Consider the following 25208-nt stretch of genomic DNA (forward strand, 5'->3'; position numbering starts at 1 on the left):
ATGATTAAGGGTTTTTACAAAATTTATGATTGCCTTTTTTTTCCACTTAAAGTGATGTACACTTAATAAAAAAACAACTGATCAGTTATCTCTTCTATCCATTCCATCTATTTATTCAATCTATTCAACAACTTCTATGAACCAAGGACTACTTTAGACATTTGGAGTACAGTAGTGAATGAAACAGACCCACATCTTTGCCCTTGTGGAGTTTATGTCAGGATGGCAGACTGCTTAAGAACATAGAGATAGAGTCAGTTAGACCTGAGGTTAAGTTTTTAGCTCCATCACTTACTAAGCCACCTCTGTAGGATGGCAATAATAGTACTACCTACTTCACAGGATAGTTTTATGGGTAAAATGAAATAACATAGAGAAAGTATGGTTATATAATAAGAACTTAGTAACTGTTAATGAAGTCCACATAAGACTTATTTAGATGTGTTGGTAAAAATATAATTAATTCTCCTCATATAATAGTACTTATTTCTTTCACTTACGGTTAGTATTTTGAATATTTTTTCATTTTTACTTTCTTCAGATTGTGAGAGAAAATGCATAACACCAATTTTGATAGTCATTTTTCTTAAAGTTTCCTGATTGACTGTTAATCTCTAAATGGAAAGATACTGCACATAAAAAATTAATGTGATTTGGATCTTCTTGCATTATATAGAGTCATTCAGTGTGACTCTCATGTATATAAAAATTAACCCCAATATGTCTTCCTGAATTAAGAAAGTAACATGTGCCACTTAGTATTTTGTTTGGAGTTTCTCTGTTCAGAATAAATGTGTTGGCTTCAAATACCATTAAATTTTTAGAAATTAAATTGCTATATAAGAATTAAAAACATAGTTTGTTGATTCACATATTATGTTAGCAGCTAAAATGTCTAGGAAATAGTTTTCATTATGATTCTTAAATTTTGACGCCATTTCTTTCCCTAAATTAAGCCCCAAAATGAGTTAATTAAGAAATGGAACGTACCTTGTTAACATCTTTGAAAACTAGCTTGTCCAAATGGCACCTGGTATATTATTACCATATAGGAGTTGAGACTTAAAACATTTAAAGAATTGATTCACAAGTCTTAACAAAAGTACTCAGAAATTTAGATCCTTCTTGGGTACCCTGTACTACTCTTGGTTCTTTTTATTTTTTAATTATGTGGAAGACCCATGTTTAACACACACGTGCGTGCACAGGCACAAGCACACATCCCCCACATACAAACAAATAAAATTCTCATCACCACCCCCAACCCCCGTTTAACAGCTTATCTGCTGTGTTCATGGGACAACCGCTTCATTGAGGGGAAGTCGTTGTTCTGCCGTTTTCGTATTAGCTTTGTTATCATGCAGGATTTTCAGCTGCTCACACTCATTACCATACAGCTGGTATGTAGAGAAGGAAGCAAGCAGAAGTTGTACTGTCTACAAGAATAAGAAGCTCTCTTGCAGATGGGGTGCTGGCAGATGGGGCATGTGTTTGAACAGGTTTTACTAATGACAGAGTGCATTAAAAATCATTCTGAGAAAGTCTAAGGTCAGTGCCATGAATTCAGAGCTTGAGAGGTTGTTCAGCTTTTTGTAGACCTTTTTAGAATATTAATTAACTCTAATGCAAATAAGTAATAAATGGCCCAACCACAATCTCTTCCAAAATTTTTTTTATCAGTTTTCCTTTTTTATTTTAGTATATTTTGTTTTTCTTTAATATAATTTAAAAAGCACTGTTAGCTAGTGTTTCTCATCATCTTGCACTATATTTTGTAGTCTTCAAATATATTTACTTAACATTCCAGAGTATGTTTATATACAAAAGTGTTTTGTATACATGCTTTGAAATGTATACATGTATATATTCTTTGAGCAGTGTAATAACATTCCTCAGTTTTGATATATGAGAGTATTTATCAGAAGATGAAAACCAAAGAGGATTTGGAAATCCATATGTGTAGTATTGACTTCGTTGAAGATTAAGATGAGGTATGTTCTATCTGCATGCAAAATTAGAAGTGGGGCTTCCCAGGTGGCTCAGTGGTTGAGAGTCCGCCTGCTGATGCAGGGGACACGGGTTCGTACCCCGGTCTGGGACGATCCCACATGCCGTGGAGCGGCTAGGCCCGTGAGCCATGGCTGCTGAGCCTGCGCGTCCGGAGCCTGTGCTCCGCAATGGGAGAGGCCACAACAGTGAGAGGCTCGCATACCGCAAAAAAAAAAAAAAAAAAAAAAAGTGAATGGTATGCCCCAAATGTATCTATTGTTAAAATTATTACTTGCATATGTTCCATATTCACAAAACCAAAATGAATAAAGTAGTAGTTGAAATATCTATCAATATATTTTTTAAGATATTTCAGTGGGATCTTAGTTCTTTTGACCCTTTTCATTAAATGTAGTGTTTCTTGATATATCCTATCTCAATGGGAGATGGTGATAAAAAGCAGGTGAAGCAAAATAAAGCTAGGCAATTATATGTAAAAATGCAGTTTTCAATTTAATTTTAATGGAAATGGAACTCAGCCTGTTATTCTGTTCATAGGGATTAAGATATATATTGCCAAAGGTTTTTCTTAGTTATAATGCTTTTGGTAACTCTCAAAAACTTACATGCTGTAGATTTCCTGTCAGTAAAATTGAAGCACAAAAATGCTATCTGTTAGGTTAATACCTATGAATCAATAGAATACTTGGTAAGTGAGATCTGTAGGAAATGGTGTACGTTAAGTGTTGTTAAAACTGCATACTGCCTTTATCAGTAAAAGTTTATATTCTGTTGGGCATTTTTAAAGGTACAGGAAGTCCCAAACCAGGGTGGCTTTTAACAACAAAGATAGTTGCATTTTCATTGCATATCAAACTGTATATTTTCTTCCAATTTAATTTATACTTGACTTGTGTAACTGATAAATATGTAGAAAATTTTATTACTTTTCCCTGAGGGGGAAAACATATAAAATATTATAAGTAATAATATGTATAGTGCAATAGTAAATAAATAATAAATACGTGAAATGTATTGTTTACCTATTAATATTTTTCAGTTATTATTTCTGTACTTCTGTCATTGTAGATTAGAGTGTATCTCACATTCTTAATTATCTCATATAAATATTATTTATTGATACCCTGATATGTGCAAGAACTGTGTGAGGAGCTGAGATACAACAGGAATCAAAATAGATGTGGTCACTGCTTTTATGGAACTTACAGTCTAATGGTGAAGAGAGACAAATAATTAGTGTGCACACATTGTGACAGCGTGTTGGGTTCAAGCACTGTGATTCACAGCTTTAAAATGAGGAGGAGGTGGCCTATACACGGTTAATTCCCATGTTTTTATCTTCAATCTAGACCTTTTTTTGAGCTCCAGAGCCAGTTGGAGCATGATATGAGTTGAGACCTGGATGTCTCAAAGACACCTCAAACCAAATAAGACTAAAAATGGAACTTGTGATCCTCCCTACTCTAGAAAACAAACACCGACCTTGTTTAGTGTCCTCTGTCATCTTCCATCCAGTTGCATAAGTAAGAAACTTTGGTGTTCTTGTTAATAACTAACTCCTTCTCCTTTATTTCCCATGACCAATCTGTCACCAAATCCTATGAGTTTTATGTCCTAAATATCTCCTAACTCTTCACTTCTGTCCGTCTGTAATGCACCTAGCTAGTCCAGGCCAACATTATCTCTTGCATGGTCTAATGGAATAGCTTCCTCCTCAGTCTCTCCACATCAACTCTCACTTACTTCCCCATTCTGCTCTTTTTTATTTTCTTCTTTTTAATTTTTACTGGAGTATAGTTGCTTTACAATGCTGTTAGTTTCTACTGTACGCAAAGTGAATCAGCTATACATATACATATATCCCCTCTTTTTTGGATTTCCTTCCCATTTAGGTCACCACAGAGCATTGAGTAGAGTTCCCTGAGCTATACTGCAGGTTCTCATTAGTTAGCTATTTTATACATAAGTGTATATATGTCAATCCAATTTCCCAATTCATCCCACCCCCCTTCCCCCTTGATAGCCATACGTCAGCCATACGTCTGTTCTCCGCATCTGTCTCTATTTGTACTCCTCATTCTGTTCTTAACATTACATTCAGAATGATATTGCAAGAGGTATATCTGGGTCATGCCCTTCCCTTGACTGACTTTACTTTTCATTATTCTTATGGTAAAGACCAAAATCCTTTATGAGGTCTTGCATAAGCTGTCCCTTCTCTACTTCTCTAGCCTCATCTTGCACCTGCCATAATACCTTTATTCTGTGCACTGCAGCCCAATGGGTGCCCCTCCCCCGCCACAGCACAGCTTAGTCGTTCCTTTAGAGAAGAGAAGCATTCTCTGAACCCCCAAACTAGGTCAAAACCTTAACGTTATGCATTTTTCTAACGCTGTGTAGCGTATACTAGTTTCAGCTTTGCTCTGTTTTAATTGTTTATGCTTTCTCCCCTACTACACTGTGAACTCCAGTCATGAAGCTGAGACCATACTTAATTTAGCTTGTGTATAATAGGCAACCAAGTAAATGTTGAGTGAATGAGTGTCTGTGGGAGATTAAAATAACCATATAAATCTAAATTTGTTGTAATTGTGTATCCTACTTAGAATAAAGGTAATTAGAGATAGTTGAAACAAATTGTAGGATAGACTCATAGAGATATGCATGTATCAACAATGGTGTTTACTGCTAGAAAGTGATAACCACACATGGATCAAATTGACATTTCTTAAAGATGGATTGGCTCTTAGAAAAAGGTCATATGTGATGAAATTAAGAAACATGGCCAAAGTGATAATCACATATTGAAGAGTATGTTCTGTATGTACTCAGATGGAAAAATGCTGTGTGTGTGTGTGTGTGTGTATATGCACACACACATACACATTACTTAGTTAATAAGTATTTTTAGGCTGTCTGCTAAATTAAGCTAAATTAAAAATCAAGTAGAAGTCATAATTCCCTGTTAAGTGTATTTGGATTAGAGTAACCAATAAAGATCACTTGAAGCAGTTCCTTCAGTAAGTGTTAAAATGTATACAATAACTTTTGCCTATCTGCTATAGCGTTCAGATCATTTTGGTAATGGTGAGAGACCCAGTAGCCTCTTTGAAAGGACCTTCCAGTGAAGACACTTTCGTTGTATTCTGTTCTCAGCTCTTTTTCATTATTTCACGTTTTGGGGAAATAAAGCATGGAATATAAAGAAATAAGGGTAGGAGGTAGAAGTTCTTAGAGTATTTGGGAAAAGGAGGCAAAACCCATGTGTTGTTGTGAGCACCTTCCATCAGACTTTCTTCCACTCTGCCTACTGATGGCTGCTTAGCCTCAGTACATGTCCAAGATGCCATCATCTTGGAGCAGTTCTTCACCAAGTAAGCATTGGCAGTAGTGCGTTAACTCTTTGTCAAGTTGCTCTTAGTAAATTGCCACAAATAAAGTGTATCAGAGTACATAATTAGCTGCCTAGTTTGTCTTTTCTTTCTCTGTGTCTACTGTGAGTCTAACATAAATTTCATCCGTACATCACACATTTGCATACTGAAATAGCCCAGGAAGCATCCCAAAGATTTCTTAACTACCAATACTTCTTGCTATATATGTAGAAAACCCTATTTCATTTTCTATAAACTGGAGACCAAGATCTCCCTGTGGTTAAATTGCTGTTACCAACTCTATAGTTGTGTGACCTTGGGAAAGTTACTTAAACTCACTGTGCCTGTTCCTTATTTGTAAAATGGGTTAATAGTAGTACCTACTTCTTAGGGTTGTTAACAGTTTCAGTGAGTTAATATAAGTAAAGCACCTAGAAGAGTGCCTGGCATATAGTAAGTTCTCTTCCCTGTATATTTCATTTTCTTAAGAGATCATTTTTTTTAAGAGTTGATTATTCAAAGCTGAATAGTTTATAGTATCTTTGATAGTGAGCACTGAAGGAGCACTCAAGTCAGAATGACATCTAGTGTTTATTTTTCCTTTATTCTTTTGGTTTAAAATATTGCCATGTGTGACAACATTTATTTCTTCCTCTTTCTAGGTCTGTGTATTGTCGTATAAACTGAGCAATTTTATTTATCAGTTATATTGCTTTGTCATTTTTTTATTGATTTGTCTGTCCTTCCCTCTGAATTGGGGAGTTCTTCCAGAATAGAGACTACATCTTGCTCAATTTTGCATTCTTTTTTGCTTGGAGTCTGGCTTTCAGTAACCTTGGCTAAATATTTCTAGAATGTGGTAGGTCTAGATCTATAAAAATAAAATGTTTGAGTCACTGTTTAGTTTTTTTCCACCTCTTGTTTCATTGTTCAGAAAATAGAGAACCATTATATGACTCAGGATTCATTTGGATGAGACTGATAATATTGAAATGAAATGTGGGGTTAGAAGCTCACCATAAATTTTTCTCACAGTAATTTCCTTTTCCTTTGCTACGTATATATAAACACACAGAGTGAACTTCACAAAGTTAAGGTCTTTGAAATAAATGAATTGGTGGGGAGTAAATTACACCTTGGCCTAACAAAATCTGTTTATTATAATTGTTCAGTAAAAGCTAGTTGAGTAAAAATATCTTAGAAGATACCATCTAATTTTAGTCTTGGTTTTTTACATTGTGATCATGATGATTAATATCACCTCATTCAATATCTCTGGAAAAAATTCTAAGTTCTTAATTTGCTGTTTTGTCTCCTGATAGAATAACTCTAAAGGAAAGGCTTAAAATGAAGAGGGGTGTGTGTGTTTCTGTGTGTGTGTGTCTGTCTTTATCCTAAGAGCTAACAAAATATTACAATTTTAAGAATATCCTAAACTTCAACATCTTTTTGCTAGCTTTAACTTTATATTCTTTGGTAGATTTAAGCTGTTCCTCATAGAATTTTTTTTTTCATGTTGTAAAAGTTTGAACATGCATTGACTCAATAAAAATAAAATTTAGATTTAGTTTTTTGAAGTGGTCTCATACCACCATATAACAGTTTCCAGCAGACCAGCTGTGTGCATAAAGCAGTTCTTAATTAAGTTGTATGCAAATTTGTTTAATAGTCAGCATGCCATCACTACATACCATGCTTTCATGCAACTGGTGGGGAAAGCCTGATATCCATCCTACAGAAAGAACTGTTTAGAGTCATGTATCAAGTGTGACAGACTTTCAAAGTTAATTTGTAAACATTTGGAGGCCTCAAGTATTTATAGGTAAATATTTTTTAAGTTATGTGCTAAATTTTAAAGAACTTTTTAATAAAGAAAATGAACTTATAAATAAAATATTTCTATTACAATAGTCTTGCCAAGATATCAAAGTACTCCTAGTCATTTGCAATCTTACAATTCATTGCAAATAAAAGACTACTGTAGATCAGATACTTTTTCAAATTAATAGTTATTTTGAAAATGTCTCCATGACAGACAAAATTATGTCAAACCCTACTCATGACTATTTCCAGCAATATTTCTTTGTACTCAGATTTTATTTACTGAATCTTCACAGTCTTTTGGAATCTCCTGAAAAGGTAGGAGATCATGTAAGTGTTATGCTAGTCATATAATTCTTGATAGTTTCAAAGTAAAGAATGCAGTTTGTTAAATTATAGGTACAGTAATTGCTTTAAAATGTAAATTGATGTTTCTCAAATGAATATTTAGAATCCTCCTTTTTATATGTAGTGGGGGCATGATTACTAGGTTCTTCCCTACTCACTTGACAGCTACATCAAACACTTGAATACTTAAAGAGCAGGCAAGCGACTCTAAAATAAGTAAAGGATTGATTAAAGATCACTATGATGTACACTTTCTAGAGGAAGAACCCAGTGTGATTTATGTTTCTTACTGACCTAGCACCAATGTGGAATAGGTACTTAATAAATGTTTTTAAGTAAGGGAAATAAGTTCAGGTTCACAGACCTTGATTCTTGACTGGAGTTTGAAGAGAATGGTTTAAGCTATCCCTTCTCATTTTGAATTCTTCTGGAAATTTTTTAAGATATTTGGAAAGAGATGTTATGTTTTAAAAAGTGCAGTAAGTTTGAATCTGGACTTTATGTGTCTGCTAGTCAAATATTTATAATTGAACATAATTATCAAAATCAGTAAGCCAACTAATAGAAGACCACAGAGTTGAGAATAACTTAGTATTTTAGGTTAACCAGGTCCTGGATGACAACATGCTAGTGAAAGTATACGTAAGAGTGTAATGGAGGCTGTACTAAACTTTAGTTGAAGGCTTTTTCCAACCTTAAGATTCAGTGATTATGTTCTGAATTCCTTTATGATTACAGAGAAGCAGTTTTAAAAAGTGTACCATGGGTAAAATCATTTCACCTCCAATAACTAAGGGTGACCATGTCTTTCACCATTGTAGACATTTGCTAAAGTAAGGCTGGCAGATGCATTAACAATCTACAGAGATCTGAGCCCAGTATCTCTCTCTTTCTCAAAAAGAGTAAATTATCAAATTTAAAGATAAAATCAGGGCATAGAAAGTGGAAGAGCAAGGAAATAGAGATGATATGGTAGATACCCTTTCATTCTTATAGAATGGAGTTACTAGATATAAAGGCTTTAGAATGGTGCTTGGTTCATGGTACAGAATAATTAAGTATTACCTACTATTCCAATTCTCTTCCTTTTCCAAGTTTAAGAATCTTGGAATAGGTGCTAAGTTTGAGAATTAGTATGAGGTGACAAGTGATAAGGGAAATGGAAGAGTAATTGAACATGAAAGAGTTGAAAAGATTTTTATGCATTTTCTCTATATGTCTAATTTCAGCAAGTGAGAATTAATTACTTTGTGAGTGGTCTTCAATTTTATATACATTTTTTAAATATAAAAAATAATATTAAAACATATACACAGAAATTGTGTATTCTCGAAATCCTCGGAATCCTCTAATGGCTTCACATTGCACTAGAATTCCTTAAATCCTAACTCTTGACCGTGGCCAAGATCCTACATGATCTGGCCCTTGGTTACCTCTCCATCTTCATCTTGTACCAGTCACTTTACCTAGCCAGATTGGCCTTATTCTTGCTGAGTCTAGACTCTACTCCATTTTGACTTAAAAGTTGTTTCCTGGGTAATACCTTTCAAAATTAGCTACAGTTCTCTACTACCCTCTGTTAACTACTTACTTCTTTCATACTACCTACCCTGTTTTATTTCTCTCTTAGAGCTTAGCATTATATGAAATTATCTTTTTCATTTATTAGTTTATTTATTGTGTGTTTTACCCCACTCCAGAATACAAACTGTATGAGACTAGGGAGCTCATCTGCATTGTTTGCTACCTTATACCCAGTGCCTGGAACAGTTGTTAGCACATAATAAGGAATACTGGTTTATTGACAAGTTAAAAGAAAAAGAAGGAAAATCTCTTATTAAGCAATTTAGATGACCACTGTGCACATTTTTATATATTTATGTAGGCTTTTCCCCATCCATACACATGTGTGCGTGCACACACACACACACACACACTTAAATATACGTGCATATATTTTCGAAAGGACCATACTTTTTATCATGTGTTTGAATCTCACAACTCCTGCTTTACAGTAACCTTTCTCCTAGTTTTGTATATGGTGAACAGTTTCTGTGCCTTCAGAATGCTCTATACTGAAATCTATTCCTTAGCAGGAGGCTTTGAGTCTGGAGGCTGGAGGGGCAAGGCATGGGAAGAAAGGGCTGGGAGTGGAACAAAACAAAGTATTTCATTTTCCAAGCAAGCTGTGTTTTTGAATAGTAGAAGTCCTTTTGGCCACATGTTGGTGAGAATGAGTCAGGTATCCACCTTGGCCCTGAGTTACATTTTTTATTGTCTTTTCATAAAGTTTTTTGGTGAATATGACATTTGAATGTTTATTTAAGAACTCTCTTATATCTGTACCAACCCCGCCTATATTCAAGAGTACAACCTGCCGTTATATATGATTTCTGTATGAGTACCTTTGGAAACAGAAGGACCCCTTCATAGTCAGTGTTTGTAACTAAAATAAAAGGTCTACAGTCTTCACACCCACACAGTAAAGTTCTTCTTGTACAGAAAGACACATATTAGCCCTAAAATGGAAGAATGAGTCATGGCAGGAAGTACTTTTGAAGAAACCATTACTAGTAAGTTAAAGGCTATTTTAACTGTAGTATTAAGTGTTTGAATTAGGAGATAATAATATTAAAAAGGTTATTCCCTAATGAGCCTTATAAAACTAGTGACTGCTAGAAGTCTTATATTGTCAATCCTTCAAGTTAATGATTGTGGCATTTCCACATATATCTTAGGTCCACAGATGATAATTTCCTTCTATCTCCTCAACATCTACCAAACTTACGTCTTTTAAATTTAGAAGCAAGATCGTATGTTTTATGAAATCTCAGACTAGTTAAATGATTTCTCCATTTTCTGACTTCTTACACTACCCAATTTGGCACTTGATATCCAGTCAAATATTGTTCTCTATTAGTCTCTTGTCTTGCCAGTTGGATTTTAAGTATCTTAGGGGTGGAGGGTTATTGCAATGTTTTTATTTGACTTCAGTATCATTTTGCAGATAGTGGGTGATTTTTTCTTAATTGATTGATTTCATTTAAGCTAACTCTTTCTCTCAGTTTCTGTTACCTTTTCCCCAATTACCATGTCTTTGCCTCAGATTCCCAAGTGTAGCAGAAGCATAGTTACATAGACCTAGATATTCATTCCATGAACTGAATAAATAAAGATTTAGTTGTGGTTTGCATATTTCATTGATATTTGCAATTAATATGCATATATCGCAATATATATTTGCAAAATATAACACTTTTTTCCTTCTTTAGTAATGTCTGATTTTTTTAGCTGGACTTGAGCCCTCACAGAGCTAATGCAAATCAGTTAAAAGTAGTGAACCTGGGACCTGAGCCTACGCCTCTAAAATAACTGTATGACCCTGAGCAAGAAAATTCTCTACCTTACCTTTCTCACCTGTAAATAATAGTTATTATTTTATAGGGGCACCTCTGTGTTTTCACAATGACTCTGTGGCCTAGGTTGGTAAGGTAAATGGTATTACCACCACATTTAAGAGAAAACTGGAACTCATCATGGTCAAATAACCCCTACCGAGGTTAACACTCTAGTAATGGCGTAACTGTTGTTTAAACTCAGATTTCTCCGATTCCAAAACTTAGGTTCATTCCACAAATGAAGGAGAATTAGATTAGGTGATTTCCAAGATCCCTTCTAGTTCTACACTCAATGGCTTCCTGCTATTAGTGGTTTTTTTGTTGATTCAGTGGATATAACTTTTTTACTTCTTAGCCTTTATCTCTTTTCTCAAAGCTTTTTAGTCATGACTAGTAGCTGGTATAAGAAATTAATTTCAGAATTTTAAGCAGTGCTTAAAATGAAAGGTTATTTTAATATTAAAATACAAGGTTGATATACCACATCTATAGGAAATTTTTCTCAAGCCAGGTAAATATATTTGAACATTACGAACAGCAGCAGTAAATATCCAGTTGGATAAAGAAAGAAGAGCAAATGTGGTTCTAAGCAATACATGGAAGGAAAATTGATTTCATTCTTTCTCCATGTTAATTAAATTCATTCCTGGGTCATATTTGCTGTTTTATTTTTCTTGAACTTAACCTTTCAAAAAATAGTTTCCCATGGTATTTTTCTTACTTTACTGAAGGGATTACTACAAAAAATTTATAATAAAAATTTGAGAGGAAACTCCTAGGTATGAATTCAAGATGCTTACTGGTAGTTTATTTTGGATTCTAAGCATGAGATTTAAAGATTAATTGCCTTCTAGATAATTCGGGATAAACTCCAGAGTGACTTACCAACTTTGTCAAATTATTGCAGATGTTGCTTGTCTACAAAGAAGTATTGTAAGTAATGTTTTGGTATGTGTAGTAAGTCTCTGACAGCTCTATAACAATATAAATTTTAGAAGAGCAAACAGACAGAGCTCCCATCTTCATTATTTTCTTGTGTGCCTGTGATAAATAGAACTCTTAACTTGCATTATTGTGTGAAATTCTGTATGTGTCTATATTTATTTATTGGTAGATACATATATTTGTGCGTGTTTATCAGATCAGTAATTTGGCCCAAATTAAGGGATGAAAAAAACCTTTATCTTGAATCAATATTGTAATTTGTGTCAAATCTTCAGGGGCTGCATTTTTATAAAGAAAGTTATAAATATTTTAAACATCAGGAATAAGAAAAAAAATTTTAAGTACCACTCCTACAATCATAGTTATCTTAAAATTTTTTTAAACCAGTCTAAGCTGTGATAGTTTGATTTGCATTTTGATTTACTGAGGTTAGGATTTTGTATATTATTAGAAGCATCCCCCTCACTTCCCAACAAGTGTATTTTAAACAAAGTTGTTATATATTACAATATTTAGTGTTTGGGATATTTTCTAATGCAGTAGTATTTTAATATTTGTTTCCTTGGATGGTAATTTCAAACTAAATCTGGCTTACCTTGTTTCGTTTTACATATTCTCAAAAAATTTTTTGAACTAATTTCAGTGTGAGTTCTAAGAATCAGATGTGTATATGTATCACCCTATTCTCTGTCTTAAATTGAGCATAAATTCAATGGAGGAAGAAAAAGTTTTTTAAATTATGTACTATCCTGTGCCTGACACATAGTTGGTGTAAATAAATGCTTAATGAATGAATAAATGTGAAAATAGCTTATTGATCAATACTGCCACCTACTTGTATTAGGGAAAATGTAGGTGCTCGGCATACATCCTATTTTAATAAATAATACCTGTGATAGAACAGGTTTATTAACTTGCCAATTTCAGTTGTGAACCTTTTAATAAGAACTAGCACCCCAGAAACCTGATGATTGTGGGTTAGTGAGATTTCAAGTTTGTTTCAACCTCAACATGCTTGCCATTCCTTTCTTTGATGTTGAAATCCCAAACTGTCTCTAATCTAAATTCTGTGCTCAGGGCAAGACGGCTAACTGTGCTAGGTGGTTTTCTTAGTGTAACATCAGAGTAAAGAATGTTGTCATAATAGTAATGAAGAAAATCACTGATGTACAAATATAAACACATTATCCTACTATTATAAAATGGAAATAAAATTTTAAATGTTGGCAAAGTAATGCAAAGAACCAATAGTATTTATAGTATCATCAACTAATTATAATACAATAGTTGGACTTTTAGCACTAAGTATAATTTAGTACTAGTTATATATTTATGCTTTAGAAAAATGATGCCATGGTTGCTACTACTTGCTTGTATGGTCAGTGATTCAAAACTATTAATTATTTGTTACATATCATTTTTCTGCTATGTCTTAGAAAGCTGTGAACCTTTGAGTGGTAGGGGAGAGGGATGTATAAAAATTACAATGAGGTATGATAAGTGCAATGGAAGAATATATTTAAAATGGAAATAATGAACTCTGAGAGTCAAGGTGAGGAAAAGTACTCTATTAACGACTCCTTCCTCTGTCGACACCATGTATAAGATACATACTTCTCTGAAGACACATGATACATGAAGACTGTTTTACTGTTTGTATTTTTCTCACTATTTACATGTAGATTGTTTTTTGTATCTGCCCATAACCACAGCTTGCTCTTCTGAAAACGTAGTCATCCCCACCAATTGCTTAGAAAGAGCCGTTTCTCTTATACTAGCTCACAAGTTAATCGTTCTACTGCTACTGTTTCCCAGAGGCTTACACTCTGGGGCAGTACATCTTCCTATCTTTGTGCTGTTTTTCAGTTTTCAAGCTACTGCCCTCGTGCATTGCTCATACACCTAGCTCAATGGAGTTGTGATGAAATGAGCACTGAGTCTGAATTAGCAGATAGGCTATGATCTAAGGACTTCATTGTTAGTCACTCCCTTACTAATAGATTTTCAGCAAGGTTTATAGCACGTCCGTCAGCACAAGAAATAATTCTTTATAGAATGGGAGATTCATTGCTTAGCTGATATTACATGAAGATTTAGTTTATTGTAGTGAAAATGATATTGAATACACTGAGATATTAATTCTAAAAATGTGGATGAGAAACACAAGTATTTTCTTAGCTATAATGATTAACTAGCTTTTTCAGTGAACTTAGTAGCTAACATTCTAGCATAAAGCATAAAATACTTTTTTTGGTAAACTTATTTAACATAGATTATGGACTGACCTCAGTTTTACAATGTTTCTGTCTACCACAGGGATAAGATAGATAAAGATTCACACACAAAGCCTTTTTCAGTCATATTAGTAAAAACCTTAAATCTCTGAATAAAGTTTTAAATGTTTGTATTTTAGCCAAGACTCCCAGAAACAGGAATTTGAGAATGATTTCATTTGCTTTGTTCATATATAGATTATGATGAAAATAATATAATAGATCACAATTTTCATTCCTAGTACTTTAGAGAATATTGAAAATCATTCATTTTTATTCTGTTAATTTGGAATCTACTTAGAGACTTGGTTGACTAGCTTTGCTTAAATTCTTTCTTCGCAATTCAAATTAACATTATAAACAAGATATTAGGGAGAATTGTTTAAATATTTGGAAAAATTAAGTCTTTGTGAGTATTTATAAGCATACACATTCTCACTTAAAGGATAAACAAACTAATGAAAATCATTTCCAAGTGGGAACCATGGTAGATGGGTGGGTGGGGGTGTTGGAGAGTCTTCTCAGTGTTTACTTTTTGCATATCATTTTGATTTTTGAGCCAGATAAATATTTCACCTGTTTAAAAATAAGATATGAATACACATACCTACATATAAACATACATTTGTGGGAATCAGGTTTTCCTGTAACTTCATAGCCATACATAGGAGCCATATGACCAGAAGAGCATTCTGTTGAATGTACAAAGTTAAGATATTTTCTTCTTCAATTATCCTAAATTTTGAGACGGCATTCCTGGTTTATTAAAGTTGGTCGGTGTCCTCAACTGAGTAGACTTAATTTGAAAAGGTTAATTCAACTAGAGGTAGGACATGATTTCAATTGAAGTCAAGGTATATACCAGTATGTGACTGGTAGGTAGTCTCTTTGTCCTCCGACAAGCTTTAGAGGGAATTTCAGGTGTTCATTTTACAATTAGTTTCTTCAGACAGCCCAGAATGGCGGGAGGGGGTATCCTTTTTTTTTTTTTTTTTTTTTTTTTTAAAATTCTGCATGCTCTGAAGCTCTAATAAAAGGGTTTATGGGTCTGTTCCTAACATTTGGGATTTTTTTTCCTAAGAGTAAGAGATTTCTTTTTAAAAGGAACTTTCCTTTGAAGTAAGCTAATTGTTTATTTAGAAAACTAACTTTTGCTGGGTACATGTACATATTGTTTCTGAGGGTAAGAATTAGTTTAAGAGCCAGGAAGGGGATTTTTTTTTTTTTAAAGATAATATGTAGACTATAACTTCCAGGAGAAGACCCAAGATGTACATTTTCATAAAATTTTAGATTATCTTATTTATGTTTTAAAGTAAAAGACAGGAGGGAGACGCAAGAGGGAGGAGATATGGGGATATATGTATATGTATAGCTGATTCACTTTGTTATAAAGCAGAAACTAACACACCATTGTAAAGTAATTATACTCCAATAAAGATGTTTAAAAAAATATAAAGTAAAAGAGGTTATACTGACTTAATGTCTTAATTAAAAAGGTAAACATTTATTTTTAAAATTATACTACTTTATGCAGTATTTAGAATCATTTTTCTAACAAAAGCCATTTATTACCATAGCAGAGAGTATTAAAATGTAGTAAGTCAAAATAGTATTTCTTTTTTCCTGAAGAAACTTTTTAAGTACTTAAGTAACTATAGGCACACAGTTTGCTTGTAATAAAGAACATTAATGGGGAGGGTAGGAGTTAATTAACTAGGCCCTTAATAATGGGCCTTTCTAGTCCAAGGAATCTTATAATTGCCTCTGAAGCTGGTTTTGTAGCAAGTTGAGTGATGAAATATCTAGATTTGCGTAGTAGTCATTCTAAGAAAAAGGTTGCCTTCAGGCAAACTTTAGTACCTTTATTATTCTATATAATAACTTTTTAATGATAAGCAGTACACATTGTGAAAGTAAGTTTAGAGGTAGAAATCCAGTGCCTCCTGTTTACTCAACAGTAAATGAACAAATAATTATAAGACTCTCCAATGAGCACAGTTTTTGCTCTCTTGGGAGAAACAGAACCTTTCAGCCAGACTTTATATACTTAGTTTGTTAATCATAAAAAGATATTCTCATGATTAGTAAGGATTGGCAGTGTGTGGTAATTTTCTTGAAGACTATGTTTTAAATGAATGGAATGGGAAAGCAAAGGGAATATTTACATTAAATCTTAATATAAGAAATATACAGATTGAAGTATAACTTATTACATAATTTCTGCAAATGTCGTATGCTCTAAACTGGTTTACCTTTTTGTAAATTGCCCCAAAGAATATCTAATTCCTCCCTTTGGAATTGCCCATTTTGGACTGTCCAAGCTACTTGAAAAACCTAATCCAGGACTGACTGTAATAGGGTAGCAGTTAGTGAAAATAGACTGCTTTGCTTCCGTTGGGAGGACCATATGAAAATATATTCCATTTTCAAAATGTTTCTGAAAGGACTTATTTGCAGAAACGATGCTTGCCATTTAAAACTCTTCAAAAATGCAGGTTTTACAAAATACAAAAATAACCTCCTGAAAGTTTGAAAGGGGAGAGAGGGGGCTGTGGTATGGGGGCGGTCTCCTTCGTTGCCCACCTCCTCCCTCTGTTCAGCGCGCTGTGTGCTTACGGGTTCCCTGGAGCGGATCACCATGTAATTGATGTGCAGTCTGCATTGCTGAATCCTGGACTGCACCATTCTGTGTTCAAGGGAAGATGTAATCTGATCCCTCTGCTGCTGAGGGAGGAATCTGTTCAGTCCAGGCTTTGACAGGGCATAGTCTCCTCCAATAATCTTCTCGGTTCTCTCTCATTATTCCCTTGAGTTCTCCTCAGTCAAGCTGCATGTATGTATGTGTGTCCCAAGAAGCGGTTTGATACTGAGCTGCATTTGCCTCTACTGTGGAGTTTTGTTGCCGGTTCTGCTCCCTAATCTTCCTTTTCTGACGTGCCTGAGCATGTCCACATTAGAATCTGTGACATACCTACCTGAAAAAGGTTTATATTGTCAGAGACTGCCAAGCAGCCGGACACACGGGGGCACAGAATCACTGAAGGGGAAAAATCCAGAAAATATGGGTTTCTACGGCACACTAAAAATGATTTTTTACAAAGTAAGTAAGCTGTTTTCTTCCTGTGTTGTATGATTGTGTGTGTGTGCCTGCCTGGGAAGGAAAATCTGTATCATCAGAGATGGCTGCAGTATCCTCTAATTTTGGTGGGTGGCTGGATGTCTGATATTCTGTTTTATATCATGAATGTAAGCAAATAATGGAAAGACAACATAAACTGGAAAAAGCTTTACATTTAAAATAAAATGTACATTTTAATGTGAGAATTTTCCTCTAAAAATATATTCAGACTTTAGAAATGTGCCTCCGTTAAATGCTGACCTGGAAATACTCTATCCTTAGTTAGCTTTTAGTGAACCTTTTGCCTGTAATTTTTCTATACCTTATATATAGGTTTTTCTTTTTTCTTTAGTTACCTCTCTTAAAGTCTAGAATTGCTAGAATATTGGGGATTTATATTTAAAGAGGTTATATTTACTTTCGGTACCCTTTCAAAATTGCAGGATTGATTTTTGGTTCTAAAGTCGGTATTTTCAGTAAACAATATAATATTTAAAAGACATATAGTCATACAGAAAGTGCTTTATTTTATAAAATATTCTAAATTTAAAAATCCTTTCACAGCAGTTCCCTTGATATGAATTTCAGGCATTTTTATTCATTGAAGGGATTTCTAAGATGGAAATAAAGTTTGCTTTAGTGGCAAATGGCATTTGCACCAATGTATTTACAAGATATCCAGGGAAGTTCTGAAAGCCAGTATTACAAACTTAATTACAGTGAATATCAAAGTTTATCATAACAACTTTGAAAATGAGGGTTTGTGGAAGTTATAAAAAAATAGATTTTTAAGGTAATCTGTACTGACTGACCTTCCTGATGGATACATTTGTGTGTATGTGTACATGTGTGTCTATAATTTATATATATGCAAGCATGTGGCTACCTATGTATTAAAGTATTTATTTTTGCCTTTTATTAAAGTTATTTGGAGAAAGAAAATAATGGGTTTTGAGAGGAATCACTTTAAAACAATGTTATGAGCACAGAAACTTCTGAAGGGTTGAAATAAGACCAATTCCGTTTCTGTCGGTATTTCATGAACTAAGGTATAAATTGTGGATGAGCTTGTCGTATGCTCACCTCTTGCCTCTAACGTTGTAAGATTATCCCTGTGTTTTAGAATACTTTCTTCATGATGATAAAAACAGTCTTTATTACCCAGAGTGTGGTTCAAAAAGCTTTTAGTCTTGTTGCTTCTCTCTGGTATTTATAGTGTGGCATGCTGTGTTATGACGTTCCCATGTGAGGAATAGGTAAGAAAATAAGGCTGCTGCAAAGCAAGGGTTTTCACCTTATTACAAAAATGAGGGTAACTTTCTATCACTCTGGGATTCCCCCGCTTCCATCATTTTCAATGATACAGTAATTAATTAGCAGACACAAATCTTAGAGGGGTTGCTGAAATAGAGAAAGTTGAATCTTCTCAGATCTTATTTTATAGTTTTATAACATATCTATAGTAAGATGACCTCAGTTAACCAATAGTAAAATATAAAAATATATATATTTCAATATTGATGACGACAAAATATAATTCTGAATATATTTACAATATTACATACCTATATAGCATAATAAAATACTTTAAAACTACAGATGTCGGGTATACCTTACAAAGATGCATAACTCATTCTTTTTAAATCTTTCTGTTTTTCTTGTTGGTTTTCAAGTTAGAATATTTTGTCCTGAGTGAGTATCTGTCAGTAGAGCTATGTATTCTGTGTAAAATATCAATTGATGGCTTTTTTCCTACCGTTATTATACCATCTCCAGATTTCCCTCTTATTATGGACTTACTTATTTGTACTGTCTTCATTGCCCATATTCATTGCTTTATGCCTTATCATAATTACTTTTCAAGAGCATTTTATTTACATTATTCTCCTTACCCTTTTATAATAATGTGTTTTAAATTCAGTGACTATTACTTCCATTCTGATTTTGAAATTTTGAATTTGTTGTTTATCTTTCTTAAAATACGTTTTTAAAGGAAAATGTAAATCACTAAGAACAGTATATTAAATATGGTTCTTTTCTGTGTGGGTTAACATGACATGTTCCTCTGTGTTGGTTCTTAAACTAGAAAATGTGAAAGGTATAGTACTCTCAAGGAATATATACGATGGATATCAATTTTTAAATCACCATACACTGTTCTTCTGGACAAATATTAGGGGGGAAAATTCACCTTTCCAGTCTTGTAAAGAGTAAAACAAAGTAGAACTAATAGAAGAAAGTATGAAACATTTATTTTCTATATTAATTAACTATGCCTAATTAACATTGAGGGCATTTGAAAACTTAAGAATTTTTTCAGTATTACTGATGCTAACATTAAGATTTGATAGTTGGACAGGTGATTTTTTTTCAACATATCTCATTTGTTTTACCTTATAGATGAAAAGAAAGTTGGACCATGGTTCTGAGGTCCGCTCTTTTTCTTTGGGAAAGAAACCATGCAAAGTCTCAGAATATACAAGGTAATATTAAGTATAATAATTCATTCTCTCATGATTCTCATGTTTCTTTAAAGAGTTGATGATTCTGTCACTAATGCTGTTGACTGTTTTAACACATTTTGAGATCACTGAAAGTTGAGAAACATACATTTTAAATAAGGAGAAGAATGACTGCCACTGTGGCTTTATATTACTAATACATTGAAGTAAGACACAAGCAGAAGTTCTCTTATCTACAAAATTTTTAAATCATAATTTTTAAGGAATTCTAAAAAGTAAATCGTAAAATATGGATATGAGCAAATGTATCTTGTTACTATAGCAACAGCTGTTCTAGGGTGGATAGTTATATATGCATAACTGAAGATACATTTGTTAGCAGTGAAATAGACCACACAATTACTAACTGAATCTTATTTCATGAGATTACTATGTTAGAAACTCCCTTTATTTGCTTCGTAAGTCTTATGTTTTTAACACATACATTTCCACACCAGTAGAATAGTTTCCATAACAACTAAATACAACTGTACTCTTGTTTCCTGCACCATTCCATCATTTTTGGATTTTGCATCAGTATAAAACTTTTCCCACTCTCACGCTAATTAGGCTAACTTAAGCACAATATCTATTACCCAGCTAATTAAAAATGGCTTTGGATGTCATTTGGAATGTGGTATTTTAAAATTTAAATGACAAAAGCATCTTAAGGGTTTTATGGGGGGTCTTTTTTGCATAATTGTCACTTCTTCAAATAACTGATTGAAAGTTATAGAAACCATAAGAACTTCATTATGGTGACATTTCTTTTTTTTCCCCTCAATATTTTGATTTAGATTTATTTTTACTCTTTAAGATACAATAAAATTAACATTGCTCAGACATAAGTTTATGTGATTGAACATTGTTACAGATTGCATCTCTTTTTTCCAGGGAACCAGTTTATACTTTTACTTCATTCAGTTGTGGAAAATATTTCTTTCAGATGCTCTTTGGTGAAACTTAGAAATCATAATAATTAGAGTAGTTTTATATACAAAAATGATACAAAAGAGAAAAATAAAGCTATTTCTTGGTTACTCAGGAAATGCTTTTTGTGTGATGATCCCATGTTAATTGTTCCCTTCCTCCCTCTTATGTAGGCTTTGCCTTTTGAAAATTTCACTGTGTTTTGGCACTTCCGCCAGAGGGTGTGGAGTGATAGACAAGTGAAACTATTCACTTCATTTTTGTTTTTTTTCTTCTAATCTTGATAAACTGTTTCTTGGATGAGAAAGTTGAGTTTAATGTTTAAAATGTGCTGTTTTTTTTAATGTATAGATTTCAGTTAACCATATAATTTTGGTCTTCAATTAATATGGCTAATGCCAGGGCAAAAGTATTAAATGGTTCAGTTGTTTTTAAGGCAGTTTATAAATGACTGCTGAATTTTTACCACAGAACACATTTTAGTAAAATTTTTCTTCAGTTGCCGACTTTTTTATTGAGAAAGTACCTGCAAAGGTGAAAGTTTTATTTTTAGCCTTTTAACACACAGTCTTACTAAAGCAAACCAGACAGCATATTGATTGCCGTGTCTTTTTGGAGACTTGATCAGTGTATTTTTGATATTCTTTAATTTTGTTGAAAGATTTTCTAATAATAAGATGAAACTATGATTTTTCATCATTTTTGTTAGAAAATTTAAGTTATAATCACATCCTATTTCATTTCAGAGAAGAAAATAGAGCTTACCTTTGAAATTTGATAAAAGAAAAATAGATTTAGTTGTTGAATGTTAGAGACCATCTTAGATGTATAATGCTAAAAGATTTAAAGGTGGTAGATATGAAGATTTTTCTGTATTATCTGGTGACTGAGATGCATTTTTAAGCAAATAATGAGATATGCTGGATAAAAAAGAATTGGAGTTGTTTCATTAGTAATTTTTCAGAGCTTGATAGTTAACTGTTAGGATATAATTTATACGTTCTTTGGATTTAAAACACTTTACTGTCATAGCTCAATAAAATGAAGATTATTTTACAAACACGGTTTTGTTACCTGAATCTTTCTGCTCCTTTTTTTCCACGTGTCTCTAAGATAGAGATGTTCAGTACTTACCTCGAGTTTAACTAATTTAATTAGGCATTGAAATTAGAAAGCAAAGTTTAATATACTAATAACATAGTTCTAACTACTTTTTCTGCTATTAGGCATTTTTAGGAGAGTTGAACAATTTTAGAGATAGATCATCTCTTATTTTACTAGTGGCAGAATTAATTGAATTTCAGGTTTGTGGTGTTTTTTTTTTTTTTTTAACTGTCTCAAAATTTAAATTATTGGCTAAAAGTATTTAGCCAAAATGATCTCATTTTACAGTATTTAATTTTGCATATAATAAAATAAGTTCTACCTACCTACCTGTTTGAGTAAACACATTTCTAATCAAGGCTTATTCCTGTTAAATATTATTTAGACTAAGCTTAATCATAGCAATAGAAATTAGAGAGGAATAGACAAATATTATAAATAACTTAGAAGGCATCTGGGGCAAACTTAAGGAATAATGTGACTAGTGAAATGTCTAAAACATTGAACAGACTACTGCTACATATGATTTTTTTAAAGCATTAATAATCTCACACCCCTTTTTGTGAAAGAAATTTAAACTTTTGTTTAATTATGATGCTGAAGACCAGACATAGGCAAGTGGAACCTGAATCTTCTAAGCAAATATTTTAACATTATTTGTATGTTACCAACAACTTACAGTTTTGCCATAGAGATTCTGTCATTTGGTTGCAATTAGCTGTGCCGGGATAAAAACAGGTGGTTATGTAGGAGGGAGGAAGCTTACTCTACAATAGCAGAAAAGGTTTTGTGCATCCTTACTCTCTGGGAACAAGCAAATAAAAATAATAGTTTGATTGATGTTTGAAATATGCCGTGTCATCCCATTCTTATTAAACTAGAGCCCATTATTCTTAATAAATATCTGTCTTTGTCTCCACTCTTGTATTTTCTTGTAGTACCGCTGGCCTCGTACCATGTTCAGCAACACCGACAACTTTTGGAGACCTGAGAGCAGCCAATGGCCAAGGGCAACAACGACGCCGAATTACATCTGTCCAACCACCTACAGGCCTCCAGGAGTGGCTGAAAATGTTTCAGGTGACATGTCTAAACACAGTACTTGAAATGCTTCACTTATTTGCTGCAAAAAATAAGGGATTATTCAGCCATGAAAAGGAACATGCTACACCATGGATGAACCTTGAAAACCTTATGCTAAGTAAAAGAAGCCAGACACAAAAGGCCACATAATGTATGATTATATGAAATATCCAGAACAGGAAAATCCATAGAGACAGAAAGGAGATTAGTGATTGAGGTGATGTTAGGAGGGCAGGTTGGGACTAACTGCCGATAGGTATGGGGCTTCTTTTGGGGGTGATGGAAGTTTTCTGGAATTGGATAGTGGTGATGGTTGCACAGCAAGATGGGTGTGCTGGGAACTATTGAAGTGTACACTTAAATGGTGAATTTTATGTTTGTGAAGTATATCTCAATTAAAAATGTTATTAAAAATAAGGGAACTCACTTTAATTTTTAGGTATATTAATCAAGAGAGTCCAGTGCTTGTTTTGTGTAAGTGTGCATTTGCATTGTTTATTGCTTTTTAGATAATAAGACCTTTCTTTTTCTCCTTTATGTTTGGGTTTCTGGTATTACTGAATGTACTTGTTTTCTAAACTGCACTGTTTGGAAGTTAAGCATTCTAAGAACTCTGCCTATTAGTCACTAGTGGTAACTTATCCATCACTGTTACCCTTCTGGCCTCCAAGAGTTGATGCAGCTTCTTTCCATCAGTGCCATGCTTGTGTGTGGCTTACTGTGCTCAAAATTCTGATTACTATATTTTACTAGCATTTAAAGTTTTGGGAATTTTACCGGGAAGTTCAGCTACAACCAAACCTTGAATCTTATGAATTTTATAGCTCATGATAGTGATATTAATTGATTTATCTTTTCTTCTAGTGAGATAACACATAGAAGTCAAGTATTTAGCAAAGTAGTTGGCATCAATTAAACACTTGGTTAATTATTCCTTGTAAATAGTGAATAATATAAAGTATGTAAAGTGAAGGTATCTCTGATACTAGCCACTGTACTAATGTAAAATGAATATATTTCCTTACCTCTGGCTACTTTATTGATGGTATTTTATGAATGCATAGGGGAATAATGGTTGAAATAGAAGATATTGCATAGATTTTATATGATATTTCATATTTTATGGTGTCCATTTATATAAATCCCAATATTTTAAATACCTGGGCAATAACTAAGTAAATGTCCCAGTTTTTTTCTTCTGGAGCTGGAAAACTCACTTGAAGCAATGTTTATTTAAAATGGATTTTTAAAATTGTTTTCTACCCTTCAGGTGATTTCAGAGAAATTAGAATAACTTCTTTTTTCGGTTGATAACTGAAAGGTTAGAGCAGCACGTCTCGACAGGGGGCAAATTTTCCCTTGGTTGAAACATTTTTAGTTCTTACAACTGCCTGGGCCGGGGGTAGGACACTGCTGGCATCTGATGGGTGGAGCCAGTGTAAGGAACAGCCTCCCCCAACACAAAGTTATCCAGCCCAAAATATCAATTGCTGAGGTTGAGAATCTATGGCTTCGAGGCATAAAAGTTATACTTCACTGTTACAATAATGTTATGAACCACTACAGTTACAAAGATTTTGTGTTTTATTTTCACAGTCATTTGTTAATTAAACTTACCTTTTCTTAAGGATCATTCCCTCCCCTCATCTGAGTTCTTTTATCTTAGGTTCATGATTTTTAAATTTTATTTTAATTTTTTCCTACACATGCCCTCAGAATTCTAAATTATTTGTCACATCCTTTCTTTTTTTTTTTTTTTTTTTTTTTTGGTTTACGCGGGCCTCTCACTGTTGTGGCCTTTCCTGTTGCGGAGCACAGGCTCCAGACGCGCAGGCTCAGCGGCCGTGGCTAACGGGCCCAGCCGCTCCGCGGCATGTGGGATCTTCCCGGACCGGGGCACGAACCCGTGTCCCCTGCATCGGCAGGCGGACTCTCAACCACTGCACCACCAGGGAAGCCCCTGTCACATCCTTTTAAAAAGAGATGTATCCCGCCAATTAGAGGTGAAAATAGCACTCAGACACTTACAAAGCCTAAAAAAAATGCTTTAAAGACTTGCATCATCTCTGATTAAGCCAAGGAGACAGGAATATGGGTGTGGATTGTCATGCTTACACGCACATGTAGTGTGAGCAGCACAGCACTTGAGAGTATGCAGAGGCTGATTTCATATCATTTTTATAGGAAAGTACCAACATGATGGAAAATTACACTATTAGTAATAGTTTTATCATCATTGTAGACAGCCTCCAAAATGTTTATTTTATATGCAAAGCTTTATTTCTTATCAGAAGGTAGTC

At 33.7% G+C, this 25208-nt stretch overlaps 1 protein-coding gene across 6 annotated transcripts in view; it reads left to right on the forward strand.

Moving 5' to 3' along the window:
- FBXW7 (F-box and WD repeat domain containing 7) overlaps positions 1-25208 on the forward strand; it is a 207155-nt gene that overhangs the window by 157540 nt on the left and 24407 nt on the right. For 5 of the 6 annotated variants that reach the window (XM_073805492.1, XM_073805493.1, XM_073805494.1 and 2 more), the window contains 2 exons: positions 19691-19773; positions 22764-22905. In XM_073805492.1, coding sequence (XP_073661593.1) covers positions 19691-19773; positions 22764-22905 — 225 coding nt within the window. Of the gene's footprint in view, positions 1-16996; positions 17273-19690; positions 19774-22763; positions 22906-25208 lie in introns of those variants that run through there. The other variant, XM_004321731.4, reaches the window with a different exon arrangement.

Source organism: Tursiops truncatus, chromosome 5 (genome assembly GCF_011762595.2).
Source record: "Tursiops truncatus isolate mTurTru1 chromosome 5, mTurTru1.mat.Y, whole genome shotgun sequence".
In the NCBI taxonomy this organism is placed as follows: Eukaryota; Metazoa; Chordata; class Mammalia; order Artiodactyla; family Delphinidae; genus Tursiops; species Tursiops truncatus.